At 48.6% G+C, this 20,263-nt stretch overlaps 5 protein-coding genes across 5 annotated transcripts; 3 read left to right on the top strand and 2 right to left on the bottom strand.

Moving 5' to 3' along the window:
- Positions 1 to 13: 13 nt before the first annotated feature.
- On the bottom strand, positions 14 to 500 carry N7496_006131 (DNA-directed RNA polymerase I core subunit RPA12; the record flags this gene model as incomplete). The annotated part of the gene is made up of 2 exons (XM_056699060.1): positions 14 to 315; positions 386 to 500. 2 exons carry the CDS (start codon positions 498 to 500, stop codon positions 14 to 16), a joined length of 417 nt encoding a protein of 138 aa, XP_056554473.1.
- A 364-nt stretch (positions 501 to 864) lies between these two features.
- N7496_006130 (putative sister chromatid cohesion protein Mis4) lies at positions 865 to 6,423 on the top strand (the record flags this gene model as incomplete). The annotated part of the gene is made up of 4 exons (XM_056699059.1): positions 865 to 1,042; positions 1,114 to 1,303; positions 1,360 to 1,496; positions 1,556 to 6,423. The coding sequence occupies 4 exons, from the start codon at positions 865 to 867 to the stop codon at positions 6,421 to 6,423; spliced, it is 5,373 nt and encodes a 1,790-aa protein (XP_056554472.1).
- Positions 6,424 to 7,098: 675 nt separating this feature from the next.
- On the top strand, positions 7,099 to 9,395 carry N7496_006129 (putative NADH-ubiquinone oxidoreductase 64 kDa subunit; the record flags this gene model as incomplete). Its single annotated transcript, XM_056699058.1, has 5 exons — positions 7,099 to 7,918; positions 7,992 to 8,332; positions 8,386 to 8,536; positions 8,586 to 9,317; positions 9,379 to 9,395. The coding sequence occupies 5 exons, from the start codon at positions 7,099 to 7,101 to the stop codon at positions 9,393 to 9,395; spliced, it is 2,061 nt and encodes a 686-aa protein (XP_056554471.1).
- Positions 9,396 to 10,732: 1,337 nt separating this feature from the next.
- N7496_006128 (uncharacterized protein) lies at positions 10,733 to 11,592 on the top strand (the record flags this gene model as incomplete). Its single annotated transcript, XM_056699057.1, has 2 exons — positions 10,733 to 11,156; positions 11,213 to 11,592. The coding sequence occupies 2 exons, from the start codon at positions 10,733 to 10,735 to the stop codon at positions 11,590 to 11,592; spliced, it is 804 nt and encodes a 267-aa protein (XP_056554470.1).
- A 5,637-nt stretch (positions 11,593 to 17,229) lies between these two features.
- On the bottom strand, positions 17,230 to 18,246 carry N7496_006127 (uncharacterized protein; the record flags this gene model as incomplete). Its single annotated transcript, XM_056699056.1, has 2 exons — positions 17,230 to 18,181; positions 18,227 to 18,246. The coding sequence occupies 2 exons, from the start codon at positions 18,244 to 18,246 to the stop codon at positions 17,230 to 17,232; spliced, it is 972 nt and encodes a 323-aa protein (XP_056554469.1).
- Positions 18,247 to 20,263: the final 2,017 nt, after the last annotated feature.

The following is a 20,263-nucleotide window of genomic DNA, read 5'->3' as shown; positions in this document are numbered from 1 at the left end:
GTTCGATGTTTCCCTAGAAAACTAAATTAGTATCAGGCGAGATAAGGAATGCAATGTGGAGCTTCCTATGAGGGAAGACATACTTGTAACCGCAAACGCAGCGGTAGAACACAGTACTACCCTCATCAGCACTGCGCAGCTGGACAGTTGTAAAGAACATCTCCTTCCGTCCACACTTGTTGCAAGTGTGGTTCGTGACAGCCTCGGTCTTGCGATCTTCGGCAGACAAAGTCTGGACCGCAGAGCGCTTGGATCTCAAGGCGGAGGGAAAGGCAGAGGGCTTGGACTCGGAGACGATGGTTTGCGGAATGATATCTGAAGGCACGTTAGGGTATTTTGACTTTCAATTAAAGCTATCGTCTATGGCTCTGTTCGGTTCACATACCCTTGTTCCGCGCTCCGCAGACATTGCAGTGCAGGATCGCATTTTCGTCTCCGGTAGACTCGCGCAGCAGGTTGCCGCAATCCGTGCAGAAAATCAAGGATCCAATCGCCGACATTTTGACAGTTAAATAGGAAAGCGTATGTGAATGTTCGAGTCCTGTCAATCTTTAAAATAGCAGCAATAAAGATCAATGGGAAGTTGAAGTTGCGGCATGGGACTTTTTTTGACCGCACGGGCCACTCCGATACCACGTCTGGCGGTGACACGCGGCAGTAAGACGCCCCGATGAAATGATGAACGCATGTATGGTCATCGTGAGCTCTCCCTGATCCGATTTCCGCCCATCGAACCCGGTCGTGTACGATAAGAGTGTGGAGAAGCATGCCATAGATGCTCAAATCCTCTGTCATGACTCTGCCACGAGCAGGTCCTCCTCCGTTTGATTAGCGCCTTCCTTTTTCGACTCGGCAACCGCCAACATGGATCTCAATGGGCGCCCAGCGGTGCAGGTCGTCATTAACGGCCATCCTCAGGCGCAGCAAGCGTATGGTCCGACCATGGCGTTCCAGAACCAGCACAGGTCTCAGTCCAGACCTTTATCCGTGGATGAGGCGCTCCAGTACTCGTCCATGTCAAGCGCTCCCGTCTTTGGACTTGGTCCGTCTATCTACGAATTAACCCCCGAATCCCGCGACTGAGAGGCTATCTAACTCGTCGTGACTTTTTAGACTGCGTGATTCGCCCTGACGTCGGTCGTCCGTCCAATACCACTTCTATCAACCACGTTCTCCAAGCCGGTCGCAATACGCTGAGTGAGCTGGATGCGGAGATACAGTCCGGCCTGGACGAGTCAAGTCGCCTGGAGACGTCCCGCGAATACCTTCAGCAATTGCTGGATGGGGATCAACTGACTGAATTGTACGCCAAGATATCACCCTTTACTCTCATTTTTACTGACAGACCTCTCTGGGCAGCAAATTCAAGATCCCTCCTACTCTGAGCCGCAGTCAATCCTCACACTCGATCACCTCAGATGGCCCTGCCTCTTGTCGCACTCAGCTCGGCTCCTTTGCGAGGATGATCTTGGAGTCTACGGACATCGCCTTCAGATGTGAGACCGAAATGAAAGTATACATATCGTTTGAGCTTCTGTTAACGATCGCATCTTAGATCCTACGACATCACCTCCCAAGGTCAAACCCGAAAAGAAGGAACCCGTACAGAAAGCCGCAACAGCTTGGAATCAGCAGGCATACGTTGCGAACAGCACCAACTCCGCTTCATTCGAGAAGTCGCATCAGCCCTCAAGTCAAGTCTCCGTGGTCATCCCAATGAAGTCTACACCTACGAAACAGACGAAGCCAAAGCCAAAGATCAATCATGAGGATGAAATTACGGCGAGGCGGCTAAGGGACCAAAAAGCGGAAGCGGACGATGCTCTTTTGAAGCTGCAAGATGTTCTTCATGAAGTCTTCGAGTCGGAGGATCAGATCGAGCCGGACACCTCAATTGCCCCGACTGCGGACAGGCCGAATCCAGTGTTTGTGAATCCAAGGTCATTCGAGGTTCACGGCATGGTTCTATCTTCCGATGCGCACATCCGTCTACAAAAAGCCATTCGGAAGGTCTCTGGGTTTGACCGACTCCAGGATATCCCCTCCGACTATTTAAAGAGGATTCAGAAACTCTGCGAAAAGCCAATTCTTGCTGCCCAGTCAGCACAAATTACTTTGCATGATCCACTCAATGAAGCAGAGGTGCAGGAATGGCTTGGTAAAGTCGAGGATGTTTTGAACGCTTTGCTTGCCATCGGAACTCTCCTGCAAACAATGTCTGGACGTCAGACGGAGCGAGATTTATGCCCTGAAGATCTCATTGAGGCCATCCCACCCGTTGTCGAGCAAGTTTTCGACCATTGCATCATTCCTGCTGTTGAATCACGACCAGGCGGCAAGGATGCAGAGCATTTCAAGTTCTTTTCCGCCCAGCGACGCATTGTTGCAAGCCTGATTCACCAAAGCAAAAAGGCATTGACTCTTTTCGCAGACTTTTTGTCTCGAATTGAGGTGCCTGAAAGTCCTATCAACTCCGCTCTCTTCTTTGCGGCCAAGTTGATCTTCGTCGAAAATGCGCACAATGAGAAAGACTCTGCCGTGGGGTCATCCAAATTCGAACCAGCAAGACGTGGAGCAATGGACGTGCTTGCAAAAATCTTCTCTAGATATCCTGCCCAGCGGTCCTATATCCTGGATCAGATCCTGGGTTCTCTGGAGAAGCTACCTTCCACCCGTCAAAGTGCCAGACAATTCAAACTGGCTGACGGGAAGAATATCCAACTTCTCACCGCGTTGGTCCTTCAACTTGTGCAGACGACCGCGTTGGAAACGCCCTCACGATCCAAGACCAAACGTCGACTGCAGGCTGGTAACGATGATGATGAGTTAATGGGTGACGGTGACGACGTGGACCCCGATGACGACGATGACGACGTGGACCCCGATGACGACGATGACGAGCTAGATGAGTCTCTGGAGCGCCTGGCCGCCAAAGTGAACAGACTATACGATAATGCAATTCGAAGTGCACAATACATTGTGACTTTTATAGTCCAGCGTGCAATGAACGCCACAAAAAGTGGCGACCAGCCATTCCGAAACATTCTCGACCTCTTCACGGAAGATTTGATCAACGTGCTTGGGTCCACTGATTGGCCCGCATCGGAGCTGCTTCTCCGAATCATGGCATCACACATGGTCGGTATCGCAGATCTTGACAAAAGCTCGGCTCAAGCAAAGAGCATGGCTCTTGAGCTATTAGGATGGATGGGCTCTGCGATTTCGGATTTGATCGCAACCGCTCAACACATGCTTCCAGCCTTGGAGGATGCTGATGGCGAGCTTACTGATTCCCTCAAGCAGCAGTTTGAAGATTTCTCGTGCCGCGCGCTCCACCCACAAGACTTGGTTGCGCCAAATGGGCCCTACCGCATGGCCCTCGAGTATTTGTCACAAGATACGAGCTCGGATAGCTCTCAACTGGCCAGCACGCGGGGCTTCTACTTGGCTGCGTGGGCGAAGGTTGTCTGTAACCTTTACTACAACTCCGAGGACAAAGAGGAAATGCCGGAAGACGACATGACCAACGAACTGGTGGTTCTATTGTCGCGGTCTTTCTCTGATCCCCGCTGGTTGGAGACCCACAGGAAGTTCAACTCCATTGCCAATATTCATGGAAAGTTCGCCTACATTCTGACCGTCTTGAATTCGGGCTTTGGCAAGGCATTTGACACCATTCTTAAGGTCTTGCTCAACTCGATCGCCAGCGACCAAGCCAAGGTCCGCAGCCGAAGTTTGAAGAGTGTCATCGAAATGCTTGAGAAGGATCCTAATCTTCTCGACCGTGACGCTTCGGTTATGCATCTGATTCTGCGTTGCACTACGGATGCTTCTCCTATGGTTCGCGACTCTGCCTTGTCCTTGATTGCCAAGTGCATTGGTCTACGACCAAAGTTGGAGGAGCAAGGGTGCCGCAGTATTCTCGCCTGCGCTGGTGATCCCACGGCTGGTGTTCGTAAGCGCTGTATTGGCCTATTGAAGGAACTCTACCACAAGACCTCTCGACAGGAGCTGAAATTGGCCATACTCGACAGCTTCCTTCAACGGACTGGCGATCATGAGGAAAGTGTCGCCACCCTGGCTCGTCAGACTTTTGAGGAAATCTGGCTTGTGCCTTTCCACGACTCGATTGATTCCATCTCCGATGGTCCGAAGCTCAAGATGGCACTTGGGGAGCAGGTTGGGTTGATCGTCAGCTTGGTTGAGCGCAGCGACAACGCTCTTGACTCTCTTGGCATCTGTGTGAGGGCGGTCCTTTCCGACAAGTCCAAGTCTGCCAGCCTGAACTTCAAAGTCTGCAAGTCAATGGTAGCCATCATGTTCCAGAGGCTTGTGGAAGACGCAGATGCCTCTCCCCAGGAGTTCAAGCAAGCCTTGCTCCAGACAATCACCGTCTTTGCCAAGGCCAATGCGAAGCTGTTCAGTCCAGATCAGTTGGAAGCCTTGCATCCGTATATTGGCAACCTTGCCAATGCAGACGACTTGTTCTTGTTCCGATCGGTGGTTGTTATTTACCGATGTGTCTTGCCATACCTGTCCTCCTCCCATAACAAGCTACTCAAGGATGTCCAGAATGACCTCTTCAAGAGTGTTGCCAAGCTGGGTCGCCCCGAGTTGAATGAGGTCATGGCTTGTCTATGGACCATCAACGGTGTCTTGCAGAATACGGACAGATTAGTGAAGCTAACTCTGTCCGTTCTCAAGCCACTGCAGCAGTACAAAAGCGTCGACTTGTCGTCCCCAGACAACGCCAAAATATCAGCACGCGCAAAGAGCTACCTCAGGATCGCAGGCTGCGTTGGACGGCACTGTGATCTCGAGAAATACATTCCACATTTCAAAAATTCCTTCCCTACATGGAGTACCGGGTCCGGCGGCTCCGTTGCTGCGCTGATGGTCGACTGCATCCTTCCATTCACTGGTTTCAATCAGCCTACCGAGCTTCGGGTTACCGCTCTTGAGAGTGTGGGCTCCATCTGTCAGTCCTGGCCAGCTCAGTTCGGCCGCGAGCCTACACGAAAGATGTTCTCCCAGGTATTCAAGGAGGATGCTCCTGGCTTGCAGCACATCGTGCTCCGAGCTTTCGCAGATTTCTTCTTTATCCACGAGGGCAAATCCGAGAAAGGAGTGGTGCCTACCGCCGAGGCTGCTGCCCAGGAGGACTCCACCCGACTCGGAGGGTCACTGAGAGCTAGCGATAACGATGGCGCTGCTGCGTTGATCGCTCAACACTTCCTGAAGAACATGCTAAAGGTCGCACAATCGCGACAGGATGCCTATGCGTTGACTGCCATTGAGCTCATTGCCAGCATCAACCGTCAAGGATTAGTGCATCCCAAGGAATGTGCGGGAGTCCTTGTCTCGCTGGAGACATCGACTGATCCAAAAATTGCCAAGGTCGCTTTTGACACGCACAAGATGATCCATCAGCAATTTGAATCCATGTTTGAGCGAGAGTACATGCGAGCTATTCAAGAAGCCTTCTACTACCAGCGTGATGTGGTTGGCGATTCGAATGGTGCGACTCCTCGGCCTTATGTTGCCAAGCTCGCTCCTCTTTTCGAAATTGTCAAGATCAGCAACAGCCGCTACCAAAAGAAATTCCTGTCGAATCTTTGCTCAAAGGCGGACTTTGAGTTGAAGAAGCTCGATGCCTCCGGTGACCCTCCGGAGCATCTCCTCATGGCCCGCTTTATCTCTCAGAACCTGGCGTATTTCGACTATGCCCAGTTGGCAGAACTGCTTCCCACGATTGGATGCCTTGAGCGTATTGTCTCATCGACTGGTACTGTTGTTGCCCATGCAATCGAAACCGATCTATTCCCAAGCCCGATCGGTCCCCCCGTGGTCGAAACCCCAACCGGTATGATGAGCCTTGGCCCTGATGTGCCGATGCCGATGCCTCCAACCGTCTCGCAGCCAGTCAATCCCGCTACCCTGAGACTCTTGACCACGGCTGCTGCATCTCTGTCGATGCTTTGGGAGGCGCGAACTCATCTGCGCCGTCTTTATGGACTCAACTCACACCACAAAGACAAGGACGGCAATGGCAAGCAGAGCGCCAAAGAGCTCAACAAAACGGCGACCAAGGTTCATGGTGTGAACGGTGAAAAGTTTTGGGAAGCCGTTATCAGAAACATGGCATCGCTCGACAGCGAAGAAGCCATGCTCACTAAGTGCCGTGAATTCTCGACCTTGCTGGCCATTGACGAGGAGTTCAAGGTCGACCGTGAAAATGATGGAGAGGGCGATAGCCTGGATGCATTCGGGGATGGCGATGACATGGCTGGCTTTGGTGGATCTCGTCCAATGAAGCGCAAAAGCTCTGTTTCCAGCACCGGTCTCAACAAGCGACCCAAGGCTCGCAAAAGCTCCGTGGGCAGGAAGCCGTCTAGTGCTGAGCCCGACGATGGCTGGGACTAAGGATATGTCCGTTCCGACAAAACAAAAGCCCTTCGGACGCGCATCGCACTCTCTCTGGAGAGTTTGTCTTATCTTTTTTTCAACATTGCATATCAGGCGAGGGCCGGCGTTTTACTTTGACATTTTCCTTTTTTACACTCGTGGGTATTTACTGGGAACGGCTTTCTCTTACTATACCAAGACCGGCGGCGGATGATACATAGCTTATTTTGTCTTCCTTTTTTTATGCATGTTTTGGCGCGAACGGAGGGTTCATTTGCTTCTTCAGAGTTGCAGAGCTACTACTTTACAGTAACTAAGGGCTCGTTGATTCCAAATTTTCATGAGTATATAATAGAAATTACTTTTCCAGTCATCCGTGCTAATCATTACTTAAGTACTTACTGTACTCCCTGCCAAGTCCAGTTTTGATTCACCGACTCCACTTTCCGCAAGGCGTGCCGATTCCCGGCCCCACGTGACCTGTGCATGACGTCGGCCGATCGAGCTGGCATGCATTGCTGGCGCATTTTCCTTTCTTTCACTCTCTTCAAATTACCTTCTTTCGTTACGACAGAGGCATTCGAGGTCGCTCCTTTTGCATAATTTGCCCGCAGGCTCAGTCCTGCGTGGTTCACGTCCGTACATAGCTTATCTCCACTCCCTTGGCCTCTCCTGCAGTTGCACTCGCTCACGATGCGCGCGGCGGTACTCCGGAGTCGTCCGGACGGCCCTGCGCTGAGGTCAATTGGATCTCTGGCGACCGGTTTTCAAGCTTCAAAGACTGCCTTGGCTGCCAGGTTCCCTATCACCCGCTCGTTGAACACCTCCTCCCGCCGGCCTCTGCCCCGGCGTCCCTACGGCCCAACTCCCAATGTATCGATCCCGATCCGGTTCCAGTCCGATAAGGCGGCTGCAAAGGTTACCGTCAAGCAGCGACCAAAGGTTCTAGCAGCTCTCTACAAGTCGTTCGCTTTCTGCGGTTTCTTTGTTATCGGCACCGGTGTCGTGGTCCTCGCCTTCTTCCTTTACGATGCTAGTACATACCGCGAGACCCCGAGCGCGGAGGATATCCCTGTCTCTGAATTGGCGCTCAACCCGCGTCGCGGTGGACCCAAGAACTTGCCAATTGCCGATGTTCTTGTTGGCGACTACGATTCGGAATCTATGATTGAGCAGAAGGATAAGCCTCGTCTGGTTATCCTGGGTACTGGTTGGGGTAGCATTGCGCTGCTTAAGAATCTGAACCCGGGTGACTACCACGTTACCGTTGTTTCTCCGACTAATTACTTCCTGTTTACTCCCATGTTGCCCTCCGCTACGGTGGGAACGCTTGGTCTTCGGTCTCTGGTTGAACCTGTGCGACGTATCATCGATCGTGTCAATGGGCATTTCTTGAAGGCTTCTGCGACAGATGTCGACTTCTCGCACAAGTTGGTTGAGGTCTCTCAGGTTGATCAGGATGGAAATACCAAGAACTTCTATCTTCCTTATGATAAGCTTGTTATCGGTGTTGGTATGTCTAACGACCCGAAAATCTGCTACGGCTAAGGCTTGCTCGGACTGCTTAACTAACGTGATCTGATCAGGCTGTGTGACAAACCCCCACGGTGTCAAGGGTCTCGAGAACTGCAACTTCCTGAAGACCATTGACGATGCTCGCCAGATCAAGAACAAGGTGCTGGATAATATGGAACGGGCTTGCCTACCCACTACTACCGACGAGGAACGCCGGCGTCTGCTGTCTTTCGTTGTCTGCGGTGGTGGTCCTACTGGTGTCGAATTCGCTGCTGAGCTGTTCGATCTACTCAATGAGGACCTACTTCACTCTTTCCCTCGCATCATCCGCAACGAAATTTCCGTCCACATCATCCAGAGCCGAACCCATATTCTGAACACTTATGACGAAGCACTTTCCAAATATGCCGAGGTACACGACCACCTTTAACAGCCTTGATACTTATTGATGCTAATGCACTGTAGGGCCGTTTCTCCCGCGACGGTGTTGAAGTCTTGACAAATGCCCGTGTTAAGGAGGTCCAGAAGGACCGCGTTCTCTTCACTCAGGTCGAAGATGGAAAGACCGTCGTCAAGGAAATTCCTACCGGATTCTGTCTTTGGTCTACCGGAGTTTGTGAGTTTTCACCTTGTGCGGCTTGTCAGATCAATTCTAACTTCCCTAGCTCGTGCCGAGATTTGCGAGACCCTCTCCAAGCATCTTGAAGGACAAAACAATAAACACGCTTTGGAAACCGACTCCCACCTCCGTGTGATTGGCGCTCCTCTGGGCGATGTCTACGCCATTGGTGATTGCTCCACCGTCCAGAACAACGTCGCTGAAAACATCATCAAGTTCCTGCGCACCATCGCCTGGGAGAAGGGCCGTGACCCCGAGAAAGTGCACCTGAACTTCGCCGAATGGCGCGACGTCGCCAACCGCGTGAAGAAGCGCTTCCCTCAAGCCTCGAACCATCTCCGCCGTGTGGATCGCCTTTTCGAGCAGTACGACGTCGACCATTCCGGTACCCTCGACTACGGCGAGCTCTCCGAGCTCCTGCACCAGATCGATACCAAGCTCACTTCCTTGCCCGCAACTGCCCAGCGCGCTAACCAGCAGGGTGTCTACCTAGGCCGCAAGCTGACCAAGATCGCTTCCGCCCTCCCCGGTCTCAAGGCTAACGAGATCGACTACGGTGACCTGGACGAGGCTGTCTACAAGGCGTTCAAGTACAGGCATCTCGGTAGTCTGGCGTATATCAGCAACGCAGCTATTTTCGACTTTGGCGGTATGAGCTTCAGTGGTGGCGTTATTGCCATGTATCTCTGGCGCAGTATTTACTTTGCGGAGAGTGTCAGCTTCCGGACGCGGTGTATGCTGGCGATGGATTGGGCGAAGCGTGCTCTCTTCGGAAGAGGTATGTTCATTCTTTCTGTGTTGAACTTGAATGGGTCAATCTTGCTAATGCTGTCATCCAGATCTTATGAGCTTCTAAAGCTTATCCAACCCTTTTCTTTATCCCACTCATCCTGGACATTTCCGATGGGAATGCTGGGCTGTCTTTTCTGATGCTACGCTGGTTCGGCATGGGACATTCATAGATCATTGCTCTATTGAGCCAGCCCAGAGCTGGAGCTGGGGCTGGGGCTTTTTGTCATCTCGATCGTCATTGTGATTTGATCTCAGGATTGATGGTCTGATTAGCTTTTGACATTGTATGGGCCGGCTTGGCCATGGACACTTGATTGTTTCTTTTCTGTTTTCTTCTTCTTTTTTTTTTTTGTCTTGCGTCGGCTTTCTCTTTGATTTTATGAACACTTGCACATGGTTGCATACATTTGGTATATATAGCCTGAATTGTGTATGTACCTACACTTGCATCGAAACCTGTGGTTACCTACGTACCGGATTTCCTATGCCAGGTCGTGGCTTTCCTGTTCCGTTTTAGTGCTCAGCCCCTCGCCGCTTTTGCTCACTGAGTAGAACTGAGCACGCCCCTGAGCGCCCTGATCCGATCAGTGAGCATTATGTAAGCTCACTGATCCGCTCACTGAGCGCTCTGATCCACTCACTGATCCACTCACTGAGCGCTCTGATCCGCTCACTGAGCCCTCGTAGCACAAGGCGCCTCAATAAAACGCAACGCGCTAGCCCCATTTACGTGAAACTCTCTTTCTATAGATTGACCCCACTGTCCCATCCAAAAAGCATTGGCATCAATAACCTGATGTTTCAATTTGGTAGTCATTGCCCCTCAGTGAAGCCTGATAGTTAATCAACCAATAATCACCTGCATGCTCCTGGGAACCTTAGCCTACTGATTTCTACTGTTTCCTTAGCAGGCATGGAGCTAGTCCAAGAGAAATTACATGCACATACTGGACGACCGCAAGTCTTACACTAGGAACCTTCTCTCTACATTGAGCACGCGTACCGCAACAATTGCCTATTCAAACTCCATCCCCACGGGTTTACTAATCTCCCAAAAGACACTGCTCCTGGGAACTTGCTGGATGATTGATTGGTCAATTCATAGACTATCCCAGCCGGGGAAGCCGATAGATGTTCCTGGGAACATCAGACTCCACGCCATTTTGTGAACGTGTGTAAACTGTCTTCACGAATTCGCTCATAATCCATGACCACCTAGATTCCCAGGAACTCAAAACATAGCCCAGGGACAAGCGGCGCCAATTTCATTGACGGTATATATTTAAGCGTACTCGCACAGAAGAAATCGCCTTCATCGCCGTTCGTTTAACCATATCACCAGGGAGGTGAGCCGCTCTTGTGTACTATCCAATACCCGCTTGGTCGTATGAATGGCTTGAAATGGTCTTGTATGACTCTAAGGTTGTCCCTGAGCTAGGGACGTTCGCCAATCCCATATTGATCGAAGATGATTTTGCTCTGCTGGACTCGTCTTCTGATCCCAACGTGATCAAGGTTGACGAGGGTTGGCGGTGCGATGAGCCAGACCATCTTGATTCCGATGCCGACACTGAGATAATGACCACGCCGGAATTCTGGGGGTCGTTGACTGGTGGAAACTTCAACTATCCGGAGAAGCATGAAGCAGCTCTCGATTCGTCGCCCATCCATGCGTCCACCAGATCGATAGACAGTGAGAATCTGGAAGGCCTTCAGTCAGTTGAACAGCTTGGATCAAACCATCAAGGGTTGAAAGTCGCTCAGAATTCAGTTGACGACCCCTTTGGGGCTGCAACGAGAGAGAGCGTTGCGGATGACCACAAAGGTACACTTAGCTGATGAAAATCTGAGACTATTATGCTAAACCTTGAATTTTACTAGGAAGCGAGCAGAGCACGAAGCAAGGCAAAGTTTCTAAGACCGAGGAACTAAAGGACGATCGCAGTGTTACCAATACTTTCTCGATAACCCGCAACGGGTTTCCAGAAGAGACATTATTCACCGACAACCCCTCTTGGAAAAACCTCTCATATAGTCCCTATGATATGGGATCTATGACCCACAGATTACCGCATGAAACAGCAGATAATATCAACCGAGCCAAGCCTTTGGGCAAAGCGGTGTTGGCCTGGGATTCTCCCATGTCTACTGCCATCGGCGATGAACTAGCCGAGATACACAATCACATGGAGCACTGTCGGAATACCGATTGTTTACAAGCGAAAGCTTTTTTTGATGGAATCCAGTCTCCTCGTGAGTGATTCCGTGCTATTCACGTCCAATACAGTCACTAACACGTTAACTTTGCAGAAAACACGTTATCAAACTCAAAGAGATCCAAACACGCACAAGGAGGAGACGAACAAGGCCGCGTGACCATGCGATTCTATGCCCCAGAAATGAAGAAGGGGGCTTCATGGCCAAAAAGCTTTGTTGTCAACCAAGTGGTCATCCGAACAGCGTTCTCATCAGGCATACCTTGCAGCCTAGAGAATTTCCGGCACGACGATACTTTCTCCGGGCGAGGTGCCGTGATCCTCCGTCTGAAAGGAGAAAACCCAAGTTTATTTCTCACATTCTCCCCTAAAGACCCCGGGGACGATCACGGTAATAATTTACGTACCTCCCACAAACGGTCTGATGGGGTTTTGATACTTGAATCAGCTGGGGCACAACGAAACAAAGGGGCCAATTGGCGGCACGGCTTCACAGGGCGAATGTATATTGAACTTTATAAGAGCTGGCCCTTTTTAGCCTCAGATTATGAGGAACGAGAAGAGTTCTTTGGGAGCGTTGCTCTGAACTTTCATTTGGACACGGTAGACCCAAAATTCTTCCTCACCTTCTCTTCCGGGCTGTCTTCGGCTGATCAAAGTGCACATTCGCCTGCGCCTGGTAAGGGTGTACGTGCACCTTCGATGGCTAGCAGCACTATTACTCAGGAAATAACAGCGCAAGCTGGTACCTCTGGGGATAACCTACCACTTAACTCCCATGTGGGATGTTTGAAACGCAAATCTTTATACGACGGTTATCAATCTGAACTCAGGCGATCGGAGAGACTGTCCAGAAAGGCTAGAGTTCAGCAATGACATTTACCCTTCTTTGTGCCAATCTATGAATTTTCAGCGATAGCAAAATACAAGCACTAGAAATATCTCAGGGAAACATCTGGCTAACAATCGGCAAGGCGTTGGAAGTTTATCCCCAGACATAGTCGAATAATGAGATGTAGGAAAAGTTACACAAAGGATGTGAGTGCCTGAAGTCGCACGATGCGGAAGACTAGCCATGAGGCAGACCCTTATACACCATTTGGGGAACTTCGACTTGTCCCTATTGACTGCATTGTTGTGTGTGTGTGTGTGTGTGTGTTAATTTCAGCTTCCGGGTTCAAGACAACCTTATCACAAACACAAGTTTGAAGGAAAGCGCCACCTCAACATCTTGAATGTCTATGTAAGTACAAGAGAAATAATACTTGATTTAGCTCATGTTTCTCCCAAGTCATTTGGCTGAGTCGTGGTGACATATAGGCCATATGACATGCACATTTCGCGTCGCTCTTCTAGCGTGCTTTTCTTTCCTAATCAAGGGCGCTTTCGACATGTTCTAAGGTGCTTACCATGTTATTACTTTATTCAGCCTGGTTGGTTAAAACCCGGGGAGATAGATGGTTCCATTCGAGTTCTAGAACTATAAAACAATTCGAAAACAGTTTATTAACATACCGGAGTCTGTAACAAATAGTCACGTGAATTACGGGAGTTCTGTCAGGTGAATCGAATTTCTTCACACAGCCACATTAAATTCTTGCACAGCCACATCCACTTGGTAATTTACTCGGTCATGTATACTGGGAACAAGTATTGTTCAGTCACGAACCATTGATCTTGTACCGTAAATATCATCTGCTCGACCCGCCTTAGTGACTGCTTAAAATAAGCATTACCGCCAGCCGAAAAGCGCACGTGTAATCTACACTAATCTCCGTGCAACCCGATATTATTCTATTTTAACAAGGGATATTTTTGACTTCATATACGGTCTATGGATAGTTGAAGCTAGTACCTTAGTTCTTTAGTACTACGAAATGTAGGTGACCATTTATGATCGGGCATGGATATTGAGCTTGAGCGCGATCGAGGTGGTGATAAGCCTCTCACCACTTTTAGTCCAGAGGCATGCTGGCAGTCATTCATTGCCTTACTGGGTGTTGTTCGTCCTGCCCAAAATTTTTGTAAGCCCGAGCCTCCCTTGCACCATGACACCAAACTCAGGCTTCATTCAATGCGTATTCTCCCCGATTATTTGCAATACAAGGCCTTGCTGGGGTCCTCTTCGAGGAATCAGACCCTAGTTATCCATGTCTTTTCGAAACTCTTCCCTCAAGGATGTAAGATTGTCGCAGCTCATGGCGAACCTGCTCTTGAAAAGTCCGCAAGCCTGCCACTTCAGGTCAGTATATTATTACGTACTGTATGAAGATGGTTTGAATCTCTGTCACTAAAAATTCGCAGGCATCAAGCTGGAGTGCTCAAACCACGTTTCTCGCTGTCTGCGCGGTTGTTGGCACTACCGAAGTAACGATTCTGGCGGTCCCTGGCCTTGTAATGGCGCCAATACTATGGGGGTCTAGGCTTCACGATGAACGGTATACAAGTAGGTATGTGCAATGTGCAAGGAAAGTCAACGAAGTGATCTTTGTCTCCTGTGCTACTGTACAATACGAGGTCTGACTAGCTACATGTTTCCGAGATTGAAATTTGCTTAACTTATTTTTGTCCACCCTTTGCCTACCTTTTGCACACCTTTTGCTGCTCTTCTAAATAACCTAGTAACAATTTTGTTTCCGCTATTTTTGCCTACTTGATTTAATCGTTCTGTTTTGCACATTGTTTTGCTCATTCCAAGTTTATCAATATTAATTGCACATTCTTATTTCTCGCCCCGAACATCCAATGATTAAAGCTGTAAAGTTATTGAAACCCGGGATAGGCAAGGAATGGATCTCGAAATTGACTGGTGATAAATCATGCCATGCTGGCCATTTCTAGCTACCGGAATCTCGGAAGCAACATGCCGAATTGTCCGCTTTTGAGCACATTTTGAGCACATTTGCTGACTTCAGCTTTGCCCACCCTTTGTTCAATCCGTGCGCCTGCTTCACTTAGCTTTTGCCCATGTTTTGCTCAACTTTGCTTAATTTTGCACCTGTTCCATGTTGCGTTTTGCCCTCTCTGTTTTTAATCATCTGTTATGCATACATTCTTTCGTCCCCCAAATGCACCCATCCGCTAACCACGGCAAATTAATTCATTCTAATAGCGAACCTGTTTTCATATTCCATATTCTATGCTCCGCATTCTCCAAAATCTCGCAACTTCCCAATTGCACACCCATGGCGAGCAAACCTACCTAAACGATGACCCGTAATCCCGGCACCCTGGAAATGAAAGTCAAAATTAATCACTCTAAATTGCACACTTTTTCGGATGTCCCGAACAGTCAAATCAATTAAAAGCTGAAAACCCGTCGCGAAATCCAGGAAGGACATACGAAATTGATCTCGAAATCGATCGATACCAGTAAATCATGCCAAATTGACCATTTCAATTGCTGCTCGGAACCTCGGAAATGGAGAGTGCCGAATTGCAGACCTTTTGAACACTTTCTGAATTTGTGTGCCCACTTTGTTTTGCTCACGTTTGCTCACGTTTGCCCAGCTTTTGAACACTTGGAGTTTCGGCAAATTTTCTCTTGCTTACTTTGCCCACACTTTGCTTAACCTTCGCACCTCTTCTGCACCGTGTTTTGCTCTCTTTTGATCACTCTCTTTTGATCACTCTCTTTTGATCACTCTCTTTTGATCACTCTCTTTTGATCACTCTCTTTTGATCACTCTCTTTTGATCACTCTCTTTTGATCACTCTCTTTTGATCACTCTCTTTTGATCACTCTCTTTTGATCACTCTCTTTTGATCACTCTCTTTTGATCACTCTCTTTTGATCACTCTCTTTTGATCACTCTCTTTTGATCACTCTCTTTTGATCACTCTCTTTTGATCACTCTCTTTTGATCACTCTCTTTTGATCACTCTCTTTTGATCACTCTCTTTTGATCACTCTCTTTTGATCACTCTCTTTTGACCACTCTCGTCTCCATACCCTTTTTGCCAACTGCGCCAGCTGCATTGACCACCCAGAATCTTGGGCCTTCCTAATTGCACGCTCATGTGGAGCAAAGACCATCATTCCGAATTGGACGCTTTTTTTTTCTCGGCCCTAATAGTCGAATCCACCGAGAGCGGAAGTTCCGGGGGAACAATCTGAGCACAGGCAGGATATGAATTTCGAATTTGATTGCTGCCAATACAGTGCGTCTCGAAACTGGCGCGACCACCTACACTCTTTGATTGATTCTCAAGCCTTTTGCCAAGCCTAGCTAATTCGAAATAGGAATAACTCCGGAATGTCATTCTTCCTGTATCATTCTCAAAACGATATTATACCATGCTAAGAATACATTTTTGTGTATTGTAATAGTAATTGTGACCCAAAGAGCTAGAAATTTCCATGGTCTTGCAAACACATCAGATAAATTACTGTAAGCAGCAAAGGTCTTGCGAAGTGTCCAAGGTTTCACTTTCCTTAGTTCCTCATGCAACTAGGTTACGGTCTATGGCTTATTGTTTGACCATTTACATAGTATAGTTATGGAACCTGCTGGTAAATATAGATATACTTCACTCCACTGCCAATTGAATCTCCCGTTTCGCATTCGCCAGATGTCTCCGCGTAACCTGATAGGAGAAGTAGCCGCCAAGGTTAAGCGCCTGATAGTCACCTGGTCATGGGGCTGAGCTTCCATTTCTCCACGTTGGCGCCTTCTGTGCCTTTGACAGCGTCATCACACACAAGCTATTGAGTATGAATTCCACATCATTTGGTAGTGAAAACTCAGGGACTCAGGTGGGGACCAACAATGGTCTGATAACTCAGAACTATTTCCCCGCCGGTGCGTTCAGGAGTGAAAGTCTGGGATTCTAAAAATGAATAATTTGATGTATCCCCAGGATTTCACCCAGAAATGCGGGGTGATGCACTGATGTTTGGGGTCCATCCGCCCCGCTGAAAAATTTCGGGTGCACAATCTTGAATTTCCATGAAGAGTTTCCGTCGACTCTTTGGTTCCCTTTCTTCCGTATGGCTGGTACAGTACCGGCCCTTACCGCCTTCCATAACAGAAACACAGCGAGGTTCTTCTAAACCCTGGTCACATGATGATGATACCGAATGGCCTGCTTGTTGAACCAAGATGCATCGGACGTCTGGATTACAAGCGGTGATTTGTCGTCCATTTCCATGAAAGGCATTAGCAGTATAATCCTACAAGGAAGCCTTATCCTCCGGTATCAAAACTCTACTGCAGCAACATTGAAACCTGTCGTGGAAAAGTGGAGAGTTTCATTACAGTGACCTCGGATTGGTCCATTTCCTTCCCAGATTTTGTATGTGTTTGTATGTAATATGCGGGTAACCTTTCGACATCGGTATGGTCACTCGAATACCCGGTTACACCGCCATGGGACAGCTCAACCTGCCCCCTATTCCATTCGTTCGAGTCCTTTCCTTTCTTCAATCAATCAACCTTGTCTGTATGATTCCGATAGTTCTTATTCGTCCATATGCATACTAGCCTATACCAATTCAACCGGTTTTGATAAAACCTATCTTTAGCCAGCAGCTCTCCCCCACGTTTGCAGACTTCCGCTTAACACACTTGAATTATTGACACGTCAAGTGTAGATGGCTCCACTACCCTTTGTTCCCTTCCGTTGACATTCTTGTTAATGCTTTGCAATATTCCCTCGGATTGCAATTGCTCAATGGTCTGATTAATGACGAGTGTCCGCGCTCCACATAATGCTCCAAGCATCCATGACAAAGCCTCCTCCTTCTTCTAACAGCTTTCTGAAAGCCTCGCTGTCACCAATCTGTCCAAGAACAGAAACAAGGTAACGTGCTACCAAGTTCCTCAAGGCATCGACATTATTCCCATGATTTGGTGGCGTGTTGGAGTAAACAAAGCGAACAAATTCGATGACTCCGGCAACCCCTGTATGATATAACTTGAAGCTTGTCAGCGTCGCGTGTAATTTAGAAAGAATGAGCTGGCGCAAAGATTCTATTCCGTATTTGTCGGCCAGCACGTAAAGTCGAGCTTGATCAATAAAAACTGGGGTAAAGTCTTCCCAAGGGCCAGAGTTTTTAGGTGGTGCGAAATTGTTGTTTGAATCCTCGCTTTCCGGAGCTGAACCAAAGCGAGTTTCAATGAAAGCATCACGCAAATGCTGAGTCCACAAGCTTCGCTCTTTGTACGGTAATTCGAGCCCACCGGATAAGACGACTTCGGAGGAACTCTCAGGGTCGGGAGCTTCTTCGGGAAAAGGCTCGGGATCCGATGCGGGTATAGGCTCTGGTTCAGGCTCTGGTTCGGGTTCTGGTTCAGGTTCACCCCAGATAGAAGCATTCGAACCATGTTTGAAGGCTTTCTTTTTCTTGGCACGTTTCAAGGCTTTCTTTGTGGATTTCAGAGTTGGCGAGTAGCCTTCAATTATTCGAAATGAAGGCGGTGTATAGTCTCTTAGATAGGCAAATTCACACAATCGAGTGAACGTGTCCAAATCAACATCTGACCAGTCAACACGCCTGGTTTTGGCCTCAATCATTTCGCCATTGATGAGAGCATTCAGGGACTTGGAAAGCTCTGCCAAAGCAAAAGAATGCACGGTTATTTCCTTTTTATCTGGACCAACTTGGAACGTGAACAAGGGCGAGCAAAGACATCTATGTACGTCAAAAATGACCATTATATTCCATCGACCTACTTACCTTCCAAAAGGCCCCTCCATTTAGATAGCAGACTTGAAGAGTACTGGTAAGGACAATGTGATGTGCATAGGTGATGAATGGGTTCGTGTGATAGAGAAATAGCCGAAAGAGCTCTTTCTGAGTGAGGGGTTTTGACTTCAGCCTGGAGCAGTCCATTTATAAGCTTTGAAGCGACTGAATTTGATTAGTTATATGGCTGCCGCTAGCTTAGTCATGACAATCCCAGGCCCAGAGGCAATGAGAAACAATGCGTCCTCGACTAGTCATAAAATTAGATACCCAAGAGTCCGTTGGGTGCATCATGAGCCCTGCTCGGCCTATGACGACGTACTTCTCTAACCAACCCTATCCCAGGAATCTAAGATCACATCTTATTGGCCTGCTACAGTCACGGCAATAAGGTATTACATGACTCTTTGACTGGTCCGATGTGGATCGTCAACCGCATCGAAGCATCTGCCTGCAGGCTCGCTTACTCCAGGCGCCTTCGACCTCGTTAGCGACCGCAAGTTCCCCGTTTTTGAGCGCCAACGCTTGCCCCCGATCACGCTAATGGGTGGAATAAAATATGAAACCACGCTTCGTTCGTAGAAGCCAAATTCAGCCACTAGAGTGTGAAGGTCTTTTGACATACCCTTGCTGGTGAATCCGTGCAATGCGTAAATGCGGGTAGGGGGCATTTGATCACAGAATGGTTGGCAGCCAATCAATCTGTGCTTGACATTCTTCGGCGCTCCACGTGTCAACGTATTTCCGACTGCCATCTTGACATTCTTCGGCGCTCCACGTGTCAACGTATTTCCGACTGCCATATCAAATGAGGGGGAAGGATCTTCCAAGTACCCGAAATCTCGATATTTCCTTTTTTAAAAAAAAGTTAATCTTTGCATCTGATAGCTAGATCTACCTCTTCCAAATAAGATTCTAAGACAGTGGTGTGGAAGGGCCTTTCCCTACACGGTTGGGTCAAACCTGAATTATTTGGTGGGAAAAGGCCATGCAGAAATCGTGCATTTCCTTCTTCAACTGATGCCCAAGGTATTGTCTACGTGTCAGAACCAACGCATGCATATTCCTGTGTGTTCTTACCACATAATCTCAGCTCGCATCTGGGCGGCAACTACAAAGTAGAACAGCCAATCAGGATTACTGAGCGTTCACCGCTCCATCTCTCGACGTGTCAAGGCTCAATTTAATGAATATTTAGCTGCGAAGTCTCGCACGAACCTGTGTAGGAAATTAGAAGGCTTTTACAGACAACGGAGAGCTAATTTCGAACGCTTGAGCCCTCTCGACCAGCTTGAACATAGTTTTACAATATCCCTTTGCGGGGTGCTTCGCAGCCTTCCTGCAACACGAATGGACTGTTTACCTTGAGTCGTCTTCGTTATTCAGCTTGCTGTCCCTCCCATCAAATTCTTGCTGAAGTATCACCCTTGCTCCACAATACGAAATCTGCGTATATGTTAAACTGTCTCACTTGACATGATCAATTTTCGTTTCCTTAAATAAGAGCTGTTCCAGGTAACCAACAACACTCCCATTATAGCCAGTAACATGGCAGAAATAAGAGACAATACACTCCTACCAGTCGTCAATATCGCTGCAAATGGCGATATTATTCTAATTGTAGGATCAGAAAAGATACAGCTACTTGTAGAGTCGCTGATCAGCAAGGCAGCCTCTAAAACCTACGCGCCAAGTTAGGGCCAACCCGGGAGGAAAGCCACAATTCGCTTGGCTTGTGTCTTCCGGTGGAGGTGCTGCTACCTGAAGATGATCCGACAGCACTGAGATTCATTTGTGCAATTTCGCACCATCAGATCAATTTGGTACCTCATACGATGGATACACGTGATGTTCTCAGAGTTGCTATCACGGCGGACAAATCCCCGGGCTTGTTGACGTTTTGACTTTGACCCACCAAGTTTGGCTATGCCCTCTCAACAAGGCTGCCAGTGACCCTTTAGCTCTTGCAGCTGCAGCATGCTTATTCCAAAACGAAGAAGCGTCTAAAAGCATCACTAAGGCACTGGT

This window comes from Penicillium cataractarum, assembly GCF_028827025.1.
Source record: "Penicillium cataractarum strain IBT 29864 chromosome Unknown utg000005l, whole genome shotgun sequence".
Lineage (NCBI taxonomy): Eukaryota > Fungi > Ascomycota > Eurotiomycetes > Eurotiales > Aspergillaceae > Penicillium > Penicillium cataractarum.
The sequence above is the reverse complement of the archived record's forward strand: the minus strand, read 5'-3'. Positions and strand labels throughout refer to the sequence as shown.